Below are 14447 nucleotides of genomic sequence, written 5' to 3' on the forward strand. Positions count from 1 at the left end.
CCAGGCGTTACAGCAGGAGTGCATCCGAATCAACGGCGAAGTCAGCGGAGCAACAGCAGAGCCGAAGGCAGATCAGCAGCGGACAAAGTGCGGAGTGCAGCAGTGAAGTGCAGAAAGTCAACGGAACTGGCGTGAGAGACGACGCCGGTTGAAGCGGGAGACGTTTACTTTGTCTTTGTGGGGTGGGAAGTTTCACAGACCACAGTTCATACCGCGTGCTCTCTGAAACCCTGGACAAAGAAGGAGAAGCCCGAGAGTGCTTACCGTGCAGGTGCTAAGGAGACAGCAAATGCAGGCCGAGAAGACCCCTCGCGCAGCGAATGAAAGGCATGGACGAACTCCAGTTGACTGGACAGTGTCCTGGCCTTGGAGTGTAGATCTGGACAGTAGCGATGAGTTTCCAGATGAGCCGTTGCTCGGGAAGAAGGAGAACTCTATCTGAACCTTACCGAAACGAAAAAAGTAGACAGACTCTTTGGGGAGTCTGCCGCGTTGATGGTCCGGCAAAAACAACGTGGCGTTGGGAGATTCTTTAAGCGTTCTCCAGAGAGACTTTGATATGAAAAGGACTGCGGGGATGCGAAACGGGTGGAAGTACCGGTGTTGATGGCTACGACATTCAGAATCAACGTAGACATGTTCGGATATGCTCTACCCCTGAAGGAACCCACGAAAAGCCACTCGGTTAGGCTGAATGTTGGCTGCCTGTCTGCGATATCGAGCAAGTGTTAGGCACTTGCCTGACAAGCCCCTCCCTTTATTGTGTACCTTAGTGTGTTCTCGGGCTTGCTGAGAGTCGTATCTGCTAGTTTCCGGCACCCTCCCTCGTCACGCGACTGGCCAGTTGCCGCACTGCTGTGTCAGCCCGGAAGTACAAGGCGGTGGCGTCTCCGTCCCCTGGCGGTTCAGGGACACCGGTGACATCGGTTACCCACTCTACGGACAGTGCCCAAAATGAATGAAGTGTTATTCAGATCTCTGCTTCCTGTCGCACCTTGGGGAGACACGGAACAAACACCGGACTGAGCAGACAGCGGACTGGCGTATAATCCCTGAAGCCGATTGACCAAGACGTGCAACCAAAGAAACAGAAGAAAAGGAGAGGATGATGGTAGAGCTGCTGGTGGCGACGCTGAGTCAGTCCCAGCGGTGAACCTGACCAGCCGAAGCGGTCCCATCCATGACGGGGGAGAGAGGCGACTGCGCGACGACCTCGTGAAAAATCGTTCGGAAGGCCTGCAGCGGTCTCTCGTGCGGCAACAGGGAACAGCGAAAAAAAAACCGATGCTCCTTGAAAGCTGCGCAGCAGCCATCTTCCCCGCGGCCTCACTTGCACCCATATGAATACCTCCAAGACGGGCCTGCGGCCCGTTCTGCTGCAAACGGATACCCGGTACAGACAGACGTAAGCAACTAGCAGACTGGCAGTCCTCGCCCGTCACCAGAGAACCCGTGATCGTCAAGGGTGTTAGGCCATCAACAAAGCACCAACGAGTCAGTGGCTCCGAGCGATCCCTCGCGAAGTGACGCACAACTCTCTCGCGGTAAAAAACGATGCATCCTGCCGGATAATCAGTACCCGCCTAAACCCTTAATACTCAGGCTTTCCAGCCTGGCCAGAACATCCAGGTTATGATGCTATTCCGCGAGGACAGTCGCGCCGCGACTCGGCGACCAAACAGACAATGATAGGTTTTTCTCAGTCTCCAACCCCAGCGAAAAGCTTGTATTCTGCACTATGTCTCACTACGGTAGAAGTCTAGCCGAAACTGGGTACGTAACTGTACAAACAAGTAAGGCAACGACAAAAATCTCCGGTGAACCTGTGGTAAGGCTGCCACGTGTTGCCCAGTGTCTCCCCTGATCCTTACCTCAGTCATGAGGTCGCCGAAAACGAGGGCGCTTTTTTAGTGGAAGCGTGTCCTCTAAACGCGCTCGTTCACCAGAGAGCTGAGCAGCTCGTTTCTTAGGTGGCAGGCTACGGCGCTTAGCACTGGCACCTGGCTGAGATGTTTCGACGTGTGGTACACCTTCCAAGAACCTTTGCCTGGAGGCGTCCGTGGGGAAGAATTGTGCAAAGTGATGGGCAGCCTGGATTAGACGCGTATTTAAGGGACGGGGTGGCAAAATCTGAGGTCCACGACTTTCGGGCAGGTACGGGCCGTAGACAGGCGACTGCCGTCTACGACGACTTGAAGGCCTTTTCCGCCCAGCAGGTAACTCGAGAAATTCGAAAGAACTCTTCGCGCCCCCTGCTTCCCAAGCAGCATTAAGCACCACAGACACTCTTGCCAGTTCATTGCAGCTGTCCCTAGGAGATGGGAAACAATGAGCACAATTTTGTGGATAAGGGCAACGCGAAGCTATGTCAGATATCATGTGCGCCCCAGGCAGCTCGGGATGTCCACTGAAAAATGCCTTCCCTCAGAAGAAGCGAGACACTATCGCCCCGATAGACAGAAGCACAAGAAATATATTTTGAGAGGTAGGCTTACTACCTGTTCAACTCCTAGTTCAGAGTCAATTGCTTTGTCGCACCTCATTTTCGAACATGCGCGTCAGTTCCACGCACTGACTTGAGCCCCACGTGACAAAACTTTTCGATGTGACGGAAGATTCGCTTACAAACAGTTCCAGTTGCAAGGAAGTGATGATCGCCATACGGTTAGAAAACTTAGACATACGGCTGGGCTAGCAGGTGAACTGCTAAGTGCTAAGTACACGACAGAGAACCTACGTAGCCGCGCGCTTCGGCGAAGATCAGCGGAGCTTGAAGTGGCCGGCGGCGGCGTCGGGACACGCGGCGGTGGCGAGGCACCCGGCGGTGGCGAGGCACCCGGCGGTGGTGGGGCCCAGGGCGGTGTCGGGGAGCGCGGCGGTGTCGCGGCACGCGGCTGTGTCTGCGGTCGCAGAGGGGACTGCCCGCCTTGGGAAGACGACGAGTCATCGCCTGCAGACAAAGGGATACCTGAGGCTCGAGGTACTGAAGAGACGTTTTTCGTGCTCGCTTGAAAACCCCAGCTCCAGGGCGCCGGTCACACGCCCGAGCTCCATCTTTGTTTTCAACCGCGACACAACAAAGTGTACGACAGCAATTCTGAGGAGTCTTCTGGCTCAAGCGAGGCGAAACTGAATGCACAAGGAACGCAAAAAGGCTGCCTAAAGGATTTCCACACGGGCAAGTTCTGACACTAAGGAGCTGCACTTGTATGACGGTTTCTCAGCCCAGGCACGTTACGGGAAGCGCTTGCGGACCCACTCCCGCAGAAAAAAACAAGAACTCTTCACACTTTACGCCTGAGACTTGACAACCCTTGCGGATGTGGGTAAGCACACACAACTGATCGCAGCAAAAGAGCTGTGCGGACCATCTGTTCGAGAAGGATAAAGTTCCGCATGGTATCTTAGGGATGACCACCACGTCTCAGCGGTTCGGGTCGCAACGATCCCAAGCCAGGGAATGAAAGTAACAGCCCGCCAACCTCCTCGTGGGTCGTTCACCCCCCTGTGGCGCTCACAGTGCACGCAGCGAGTCCCGTCAGAGCCTCGGATGCACTAACCTCGAAAAATGGCACCGCCCGTTGACGAAGAGGTGCCCGGTGCAGCTGCGGGCTGAGCACCTTGTGTCTGCGTAGATCGTTTTTCCTGGACAGAGCTGGCGTTTCCGGAATGCGATGGGCCAACTCCCTGCTGGGTACTTCCAAAATTCGCTGAGTCACCGTCATACCCATCACCGGTGCTTCCGGAGTGCGGTGAACCAACGCGATTCCCGGGACCGGTGCTTCCAGGACGGGGCGAGCCGACTTCGTATTCAGAACCGGAGCTTCCGGAACACGGTGAGCGACCTCCCTGCTCAGGACCGGTGCTTCCGGAATGCGGTGAGTCAACGCTGCTCTCTGCAAAGTGGGAACAGGCAATGCCGTCAGTCCGCCGTTGCAGAAAAGAACACGGGCTCCACACTCTAATTGACGTGACACTAGAAGATCTGATGGCGCATCCTTTGTCCGTACGGAACTCCATGTGCCATGGATGTCTACCCCGCCGGAAAACCACGTAGCCTTCACGAATTTCTCCGCCTGGCCCCAACGGCGAACTGGAAAACAATAGTGGGGTGGAAGCATGTAGCTACACAGCGTCACCCAGCCCCATGCTGAACTACGCTCTCTCAGCAGTCAGCCATCTTTCCATTCACGCACACCGTCACACGAGGCAACGGACTTGTTCCGGGTCCATTCAATTTCGCCTCTGTCTACTCGAAACTGTGACATCACTTGGTAGCCTCGCATGAGCCGCGGGAGTTACTGGCGGCATTCGCACGGAACACAGCGTCTGTTGCCAGGGACAACCAACACGCCACAGCAGGTCCGGGCACAGTTCGCTAAGGGAGAGCCCGGCCCAGAGAACGAGGGATGCGCACCAAACGGAAGCCTATTTGTGACAAGTTAATAGTGTGCGCAGCAAGTACGAACCGTGGATCGGTGAGCCTTCACGGGAGCTGTCACCCTTCGACGAGGAAGCGACGTTGGATGTTGTTACGGCGTGACGGCCTCGTGCTTGGGCAGAGCCAGCCTGCTGCCCGGAGCTGGTGATGCCGGCACGCGGTGAGCCACGCCTCTGCCCAAAACTGGTGCCTCGGGAATGTGGGGGGCTCCCGCCGTGCTCTGCAAATTGCGGACAAAAGCGCCACCATGTTTTCTTCTGCACCGCAAAGAACCGGCTCTCAGTCTTGCATCCATCCAGCACCTGTCCCAAAGTGTCACATAGTTTGCACACGTACATCCGCCCGTCTGTGAGGGTGAACGGTTAAAAGAACCACAAGAATGTACTTGAACAGTTCAGGAGCATTCAGCACCTCGAGATGACACCCGTGTGGTAACCAGCATGTAAACTTCGCGATCTCAAGGGTGTTCCTCGTCTCCACCCGAAGCCCAGGCATCACACACTTGACACACCAGGCCATGCAACATCGGTTTTTTTCGCCTGCTGTCCATCCCCAAGTTCCTGAACAAGTCACAGACAGGTGCAAGGGAGCACGCGAGGAAACAGTGGCATTTGAAGGGGAGGCAGATGTGGGACACCAGGCGGGCAGAGCCCAGCACGCTGGAAGTATCCCAGACCACAGAGTGAATGATCATTACAGAGCGAGATCGACGAGAGCAAACTCAACATCCTGAGCAGGCCAAGCCTAGGCACCGAAGGCGAACCGGCATCGCCACTAACCTCGCCGACGACCCCTGCGACTCGCAGGAGAAGTCGACCAGTCTTCTAAAAGAAACAACTTTGGAGTCGAGCGGACCCGACTACTTCGACGCGAAGCAGCCGCTGGAGGATCGCCTGAGAACAGTGAACACCATACAACATCCGGGACAGTGAGACAGAGCGGCTGGTCGGCTCGACTCCCGAGTAAACAGCTCCTAGCACGGGCACCCCCACACGTAAGCACACTACTCAGGAGTTACTCCGGAGAACGCCCCCCCCTGGTACGAAAATATTCAATTGGCTTGGTACTTATTGGCAGGTAACTATGCTATGGCCCGACGGTTAGTCCCTGAGCTCCTTGCGCCCGGGCGGTACAAACCCTCAGATGACCCTTTCGTACTTGCAGCCTCCGTCTCGTAGTCTCACGTGTGATTGAGGAGCACAGCGACAAAGATACCATCGTTGAACTGTAACCAGATCGCGTTGTCTCGCGAACTCGAGCGCGTTAGTAGACACTGCTATATTCGAGAGAAGTGTGCGACCTGCGACGGTCGACCTTCTACATACTTCTGTCTCGACGCCTGGCAAATTTGGGGAAATGAAACTACCGCCATTCATCCGGAACTGGGTCACACGAACCGGGAAGCGTCCCAAGCCCAAACGTGCATGTCGGAAATAAAAGACTCTCCCCTAACTAGGACACGAGCATGAACCGGCGCCAACTGGACTTGGAGCGAGACAAGTCATTATGGTCTCGCATGCGCGAGCGAATCAGCCAGCGCTTCGTGGAGGGCGAGTATTCTTCTCGTTGTATCATCGTGCCGCAAAAGTACGCGAACCGGGCGCCTACCTTACGGGGGATCCGGATGCTCTGCGCCTGACACTCGTTGACACCCCCATGTCGTAACTTTCCCGTTCCATGAGAGGCAAAACACCGAGAGCACAAGGGCGAGAAACAACGCGGCTGTTGGCCTGATCCCCGAACACGACCTGACACCGCAGCTCAGTGAAGCGCTATGTTTCCGTCCAGGCATTGCACGCTGAGCTTTGCTGGAGATGCGAAATGACCTGGCGCCGCAGCTCAGTGACGGGCTATGCTTCGGGCCGGATATCGCACACTGAGGTTTGCAGCAGATGTTGCCTTGGCCCTCCATTCATGCAGACACCACATTTAAAGTCCCATGATGCACAAAACTGGTTGCTTGCCTTCCATGAAGAATAGGTAGTCGCGTCGCTCCTTGAAATTCTCTCTGTATACCAGGAACCCTGGAACGCGCGTTCTTGGAGGTATGAAGAAAGCTCAGCGGTGCGCTCTACCGTTCCCGTGGCCCCCCACACGGGCGACGTCGTCTCTATTTCGGCCTACGCAATACCGTGAACCGAGAGGAGACGGGCAACGACGCCGTCGCAACTACGCAGTAACGGTTCCTCCAGTCCACCCTCTACCAAGTGAGAGCCACTACGAGCGGAATGACAGCTTGCGAGGTTGGAGTAAGCGAATTTGCACAGTGCTGTGACGCTTGGCAGGTAGAAATATCTAAGTCTCCAGGGAGGCTGTCCGCCGAAGGCAGGGGGTTCTTTTCAAAATTGAGAAGGTAGCGTAAGACAACCTTCGGTGTCTAATGACGCGAACGGCAGCCACGATCGACTCCGAAGGCCGCCACGCCACCTTGTGAAGACACTCAGTGGCTCGGCTGAAGTAGAAGCACCAGAAAGCTCGTCATCTCAGAATCGGAGGTGGACTCTATCTGGACGGGTGGCAGGAATGGCGCAGGCGTTTCGGACCCTTCTTGCACTAGGAGAGAAGACAGCTGACATGAGGTGGTGTACGGCTACGAAAACGCATCATCCATCGTACGCATTGTCACGTATGCTGAAGCTACCTCAACTAGCAGCACCTGAGTGATCTCTTCTCCGGAAAGCGGCTCACTGCTAGGGCTCATAAAGACGGCCTACACGCATCAGTCTACACGACACAACAAGAATTACGGTCTAGGGTCAGTAACACGTATCTGCACTGTCGGCTAATATGTGCTTTCTTTTCTCAAAAGAGCTATTGCTCCCTTTTTCCTGGAAACAGATCATGATACAGGTCAGTGTTTTTTCACGGTGGCACGTAAAACAGCCGCGGGGAGGGGAAGACCGCACTCGTGCGCCGGAATCCACTAAGCTCAGGCAGGAGGATGAGAACTCCCTAAAACACGAGTTTCCGATTTCAGCCGAGCTTGCGTCTTTGCTTGCGAGCTCGCGTCATTCGCGTCCCTCTAATCAACTCTGTAGAACACTCAACTTCTTACTGACTCGTACGGGTGACTCTGCAGTCTTCTTCGTACGTACCGTCTCTTCGCTCTTTCCACGTGTCGAAGACTCTGTCCCAGCGAGTCGGGCACTTGTGCAGAAGTGCCATCATTGTCTGGAAAGATCCCTACGCTGACCTTGAATTCCCTGTCTTTGCTCGGTGAGCTTACCAAGTGTACCCCCTGTCACCAAGCGTGCAAGGGCGCATGTCTAAGCGGGTGTTCCTTGTACTGGCCACAGCCGCTGTCACGGATATACGGTGGAAGCCACTGAAAAACACATTGCTTCATGATTCATCTATATTGGGAAATATACTTGGACGAGAACGTGAGATGCCTCTGCATCAACAGAAAAGCATTCATGGGGACGGGAACAACGTTGAGAAACGTTCCGCAGCTCCGGAAATAAATGCCAAGACGCGTGCTTTCAGTCACACAAGGGTTTGGCTGCTTTCGTGGCTGTTGTTTCCCGATACAGAATTCTATCCCATGTTTCTTCTCTTCAGAAAGAGTCTCCTCCGCTGTGCACTCCGACAACTGCGTAAGCGCGCCATGTAAGCGTCTGCAGGAGAATCGGTACTGATCCACAGATAACAGGACTTTGCTGACACAGTTTCGGCAACGGGTATGAACCGACAACGACAAATGCACTACGATATCGAAATGGGTAACTCGCCAAGTGAGAACCCAAAGTATAATCGATACAAACACTCAGATAAACGGACTTTGGTGACGCGACTGGAGTAACGGATATGAACCGGCAGCGACAAACGCACTACGATCGAAAAAAGTTTGTTGAGAAACGGACGCGACTGCGCGAAAGTGAGGAGAACATTTGAGTGCAGAAAGAAAAAATCCTGAAAAAACCACTTCATCAGCACGTACGCACAAATCACGTCTGCTGGTTATAAAATCTGTAAGGCAAATCTCCGCAATGCAAATAACAGAAGAATGGTGCGCGTAAACGTTTGATCTTTCATCATAGCGGACGACCGAATGAACGCGACGACCGCGACGATCCCTTTGACACCCACAAGAGCAACCTATCGGGGCCTATACATATACCTCTATATACAACACACAACACGTATGTGAACCTGGGTCTACAATGCATGCCAAGACGAAGTCGTCCACCACATACGTATCTAGACCGATACGGGGAGCATCCACAAATGTAATCATCACGTTAGTATATGTGACGCGTACTTGTACCCCGGACTGTGCGTAAATTTGAGAAGGTGAGTGAGCAAAACATCTTTGAAAGTTTGGGAGGCCTTGAAACGGCGCTCCCTGAACGCTCGCCGAGGTGGCAAACCTCCGCCCGTCCCGCCAAGAGATCCGAAACTCCGGCGCTTTTTGAATGGTAGAAAAGCTTCTGGAATATTTTGCTTCGGCGCTGGCCGGGGGGCGGGCACACCTGGGAGGCGTTCACGCTGTCCTCCAGGCTCTGTGAACATATGGCGCTTTTTGAAAGGCAACCAATCTTGGAGGGGTCTACCCTCGTCATTGTTTCGACGCTTCTTCCACGGACGCTCACGTCGTGAGCTTTCGGCTGGCGTTGGGAGTAACCCCGACGCGGCTGGCACGCCCTCCAAGAACCTGAGACGCTCCTGCCTCGACAGAAACGCCTGTCCCAACTGCTCAGCAGCTCTCAACATCCATGGCGCGGCAGACTGCCTAATGCGAGTCTGAGAAGGTCCAACGCTGTCGCGTGTATGCGGACCATAAACGAGTCGAGCCGGAGTCCGGCGTCTCCGAGGCACCTCCACAGAAGGTGACGGATGGGTTCCAAACGGGCGCGAGGCGGTACCTGCACCCCCAGTCACATCAACCACCGGAACCAAAACAAGTCACTGTCCCCTCCTTTGTACACAAAAGCCGTCTTTCATCCCACTACGAGGGGATCCTGTGCCACTACGTTCGCCTCAGGTTGGCCCTACCTTGACCCCTCAGAACTCCGAGAAAACTAGCATATCCGCTGAAGCACGTGACGAAAAATGTCTGATCAACGACGCGGCGCGACATGTCAACTGTTCTGTACAGCCGTGCAAGACTTCTGCTCCGTCCGCTCCCAGCCGTTCTTGGAGATGAGAGACGCGAGAACACTTCTGCGGACAAGGGAAGCGCGGAGCCACCCCATATCATCGAGGAAGCCCCGACAACCTACCAGCACGGACAAGAGCGTTTCCTAAAAGAAGACGCAATGATGCGCAGACGCACGTTGAATAAGCCCAGCGATTTGGATATCGCGTGCCCGAAAAGAGCTGTTTGTTGTCACCAGCTACTCGGCGAAACGCAATTCGAGTCGCAGGGAAAGCTACGGCCATCACGTGAGAGGGAAGAGGAACCTGACCAGCTCCAGGGAGCTGTACACAAAGAGGTACTGGACAAAAGACCTACGTCGTCGCGTGCTTCGGCGAAGACGAGTGTCGCTCGACAGCAATGGGGGAGTGGTCGGCTGCGCTGTCGAAAGACTCCGAGAAAACTGACCGCCCTCAAAAAATGAGTTACCATCTGCAGGTGGCAGAGATATTGAAGGGTGACAAACCGTTCTTCTGAGCTCACTCAGAACACGCGCTTCGGCCTCGATGACATACCTCGAGCTGGATCCCTGATTCCAAGGGTGACATAACCCAAACGCGAACTTTGGTTCCGAGAGGCCTGACAAAATAGCAATACTAGCCCAAACCGCGAACCGCGACCAAACTCTCGTATCGACTCTATAACCCGTGCCGACAGTCCAAGCTGCGTACCCACTTCATCCCATACACCTTACTAAGCGCAGGCTGTCCCCGCCCCCGTGCAAAGCAAGCTGAAACTCTTCACAACTTAAGCCTGCCTACTCCCAACCGCTGCACGGAGCCCTCCGAGTATATCACTTTGACAAGGTACGCGGTTCACCGGTCCAAGCAGGACCAAGACAAATCTGCAACTGCGTACGCGCCTATGACAACACAAGTCAGAACGACAGGCCAGAAACTAGAGAACAGTCACAGCTAAGTGGCGAGCGGGGCTAGAAATCGAAAATTGCTCTGCGAGGTTCCAAACGTATCCGCGTATCAAGACAAACTTCCGGATGGCGGTGATACCGACCTCCACGATGCTCCGCGCTACTTGCTAAAGCATCCGACATGTCCCGTATCCTGAGCTGCTTTGATATCGAGCGCGTCAAACCTCCTCGGCGCAACGGAGTCCAGAAGGCATCGCCTAGGAGTCAAGCAAACCGCAGAACCTCGCGGAGAAAAAGCACTGCGGCAGGCTGGACTAGGGCCAACAAGGCCGACGCACACGGAAAAAGCACACAAGGCACGATCAATTCCGCGAGCAGTCTCCGACCATGCGAGCGAATACGCAAAAGACCGCTGAGCCTAGTCCAAAGCACTACTTCAATTGCGGAAACAAAGCGTGTCCCAACCTCAGCCGATTGGCCAGACCGACTTTCATTATGACAGTAACGTGGACCTGGGAAGCCTCATGCGAGCTGTCTGAAAAAAAAGTGACTGGCTGAAGACCGCGAACTTTCTGACTGACCTAGTGGGGTCATCTGCACGCCCTGTGAGTAATGTGTTTCGGATTAATCAAAACACGAGGGAGCCACCGGAGAGCGGCCCGGAAGCACCTACCTGAGAAGGGCTCCGAAGGCTCTGCTGCCGTCACCTCATGGCACCGCCAGAATGCAAGCTCTTCCGCCCATGACTCCCAATACACCAGTGAAACCGCGGTAAAGAACAGTGGTAGTGTACGCCTTTCGCGCCTTCCTGACCCCAACGGATAGCTACGATCGAGGTCAGCTCCTGGACGCTCGGGTGTCGAGGTGACCACTCGCTGGGCTGCCATTCACGTCGAGACTGCCTCCTTGATTTGATCAGTTGCCGCCAGTCAACGGCAGCGGCACGGACAGCGTTTGAATGTCAGAAAGCTCGCGCATCTAACGCAAAACCTCCTCACGAAGCACGATGCAGAGAACTGCAACGTAAGAGACAACCGCCGAAGAAAACAGGCGAAAAAGCCAAAAACAACACTCCAGAAGAGTCGCTGAAACATAAAGAGCGTCACACCGGTCTGACTGAAGTTCTATTCTGGGTTGAGGAGTCCCCTTGGCACAACGAGTGCGCGTCTCTGCGCGTACAGGGGTGACGCATTTGAGACGACGCTTCGTGCCTGTCACCGCCTGTGTTCAGTTTTATTCTGGGGTAGTGCAGCCCAGTAAACTTGATTCTGCGGCGTGCCATAAGTGAAGTCCAGGACGCTATGGCGATTGATTGCACCTTTTGTTACTCTGATCAACATCTCGTCGCCCCTGTACACCCAGAGACGCGCGCTCGGTGTGGAAGGGGCCGCCCAAACAGAACAAAACTTCAGTCAGGTTCTTCCGTCGCTGTTTCTTCTTCTGTCTACCTGGTTGACGAGATACTTGCCGAGTTTTCACCTTCTGTCCTCCACACAGGAAAGGCTTCTGGAAGTGCTACAGCTGGAGTCCCAGAGGGGTATGGCGTGTGCTGTTCCCCGTTCAGCCGCCGGGTTCTCTGCGGTGTACTCTTGATGGCCCGCCCCAGGACTACGGGAAGGCTCTAACCAAAGCTGATGGCATACAAACCCAGAGAGTTCAATCTGCCCGTCCGGTACCGACGAGTTGTTGTGCTTGTCAATGGAGACCGCGTTTCGTCTGTTGAAGGGCACCCGCTAATCCAGTACGCTACGGTGCGGGGAGGCAGACGAGCACTACGGCGGTCACGCACGAGTGTGCGAAAAAAAAAGACACGTCTGACTTCTGCGGGCTGTGGCAAACTTCACAATGGCAGAAAGGCGCTGCGCCTGTTTGCCAGGCAGTGTGTTGACGCGCCGGCCGCCCAGCGGCGCAACGGCCGAAGAGGATCAGCGCGGCGGCAGAGAGCGGAAACGGGGGCAGGTAGATTTCTAGAGAGTTTTCAGTCTTTTGGTCATTGTTATTTGGTCCTAGGCTTTAGTAGTGCTGAAGCTACATACCGAAGAGCCCCAGCTCTGCGAGGCGAGCCAAACGCAACACTGAGTGGTAGCACGCGATTATCGGGAGCGTGAGCGGAGCTCCGATCGTCACCGTTCTCGTAATGGTGACTTCGTTAGTTGATGTGTATTTCTGTATGTAGACTCTTGATATCGTGTTACCTTTTTGTGAGACAGAGGCTGTTGCGCTTCAGGGCAACGGCGAACCACAGCGCACCGCTGCCGTAGCGAGGTGGCGGCAGCACAAATGGTGCTCGGACCCGGGACAGTTAGGTAATTACACTGTCTGTACACTCGAAACGAGTTTGAGATAAATTTTTTGTCGACCACGTTCCATCGACCTTCTAAGAAGAATAAAACATACGGAGAAAATCAAAGATAGACAGGGGTACTCGTTACCCCTGACGCGGAAGAAAAAGGTAGAAGCATACATGAGACATCTCTTTTCTCTCTCCCTCTTCTACGGTGCATGCAGAGAGATTTCTGTTCCTATCCTATTTTATTATCGTGCGTTCGACAGAATTGGATAGATTTATACAGAGCAACCTATCATGACGTTCGTGTCTATTTCTTTGCTTGGGGTGTAGGTACACCACCCCGACCCTACGGACGTGCGTACAAGACACGAAGAAGGATGCCGAGAAGCATATATCTTTACAAAAGTTATGAGAGTGAAAAAGAAGCAAAAGAAAAACGAGGAAAGAGGAGCTACTCATGGGCTCTCAGGAGATCGCCGGGTCGATCCCTCATGTTAAGAAGATTCTCCTCTTTTTCTGAATCTCTCTCTCTTCAGTGAAACAAGAAGATGGAAGGAAACACGTTCTTGCTCATTCACAGTTTTTTCTTTTTCCTATGAGCCGTATCTTTTCTTTTTCTTTCAATCCTTTTACGTCTTGATGGGTCCGATTCTCTGTATTCCTGGTTTCTCCTTTTTGGTCGTCTTCTTCATGAAAGACTCGTGAACAGAACGCACAATTCTTCCGCAGTAAAACTCAGAAAGAAAGAAACGTCGACACATGTTTAATTTATATCTAGATGCTTCAGACTGGCTCTTGGAGGAAGAGGAGGGGAAGCCGTGTGTCTGTATCTATCTATCTATCTATCATCTGCCCCATACATACCTCTATGCATACATTTGTCTTACCTACACCTGGTACGTATATATATATATATATATATTTGTATGTCTATATAGCATATAGATGGTCATGTATATGGCTGCAGAAGACAATGAAGAGAGCAAGACAAAGAGGATATGAAAGTTATCTGTCCGTTGTCTTTGTCTCAGTCTCTTCACACTTGAAGGAATGACTGCAGAACGGACGAACGACGTTGTTGTTGTTCATGTTGATCAAGACGAGAAAAGAAAAGGTGGTAAGATGGATGATGAGAAAGAAGGATAGAAAGTCGACTCGGTTCTTCTCATCAATGAAATTAAGTAGGAGATATACGCGTATTCGTGTGTCTATGTATGTATACAGTAGTAGGTTCCTTATCTTCTTGCTTTTTAAAAACTCTCGACTTTGCACTAGAGAACGTAGAGATACTTAATAAGTCATCAATCGACCTCCCCGAATTATCTTCTGAACACATTCAAATGAAAAAGATTGTTTATCTCTGTTGTAATGAGTCGATGCCAGGATGCCGTAAGTCGATGCCCTCATTCGTTTTTGGGCTAACATCCCAGATGGTTCACTCACAAAAAAAAGCCAACATATCAGAGGCTCCGCGGAGCAATCTGGGACATGTGGCAGTCAGACCTGTGTTCTCAGTTCGAATACCAGTTCCCCCTTAGTACGGGCACGAAGGCACAAGGAAGGAGGCGCCGCGTGACCACCAAGAAAGAGCAGAATGAAAAGAATCGCCATACTTATCCATGGTGATCACATTCTCTCGTCTTTCCGCTCACCGGTCAAGAGGACTGGTGAGAGGAGAGAAGGAGCCCTCCTATAGTGTCAGTGTTTTCAG

At 53.3% G+C, this 14447-nt stretch overlaps 1 protein-coding gene across 1 annotated transcript; it reads right to left on the reverse strand.

Annotated features, from left to right (window-relative positions):
• Positions 1-1277: 1277 nt before the first annotated feature.
• On the reverse strand, positions 1278-3896 carry CSUI_005819 (uncharacterized protein; the record flags this gene model as incomplete). The annotated part of the gene is made up of 3 exons (XM_068065987.1): positions 3561-3896; positions 2738-2950; positions 1278-1376 (listed from the first exon to the last, which is right to left on the reverse strand). Coding segments are annotated over exons 1-3 (483 nt in total), but the record flags the coding sequence as incomplete, so codon positions are not given.
• Positions 3897-14447: the final 10551 nt, after the last annotated feature.

The sequence above is a fragment of the Cystoisospora suis genome (genome assembly GCF_002600585.1).
Source record: "Cystoisospora suis strain Wien I chromosome Unknown contig_2827, whole genome shotgun sequence".
In the NCBI taxonomy this organism is placed as follows: Eukaryota; Apicomplexa; class Conoidasida; order Eucoccidiorida; family Sarcocystidae; genus Cystoisospora; species Cystoisospora suis.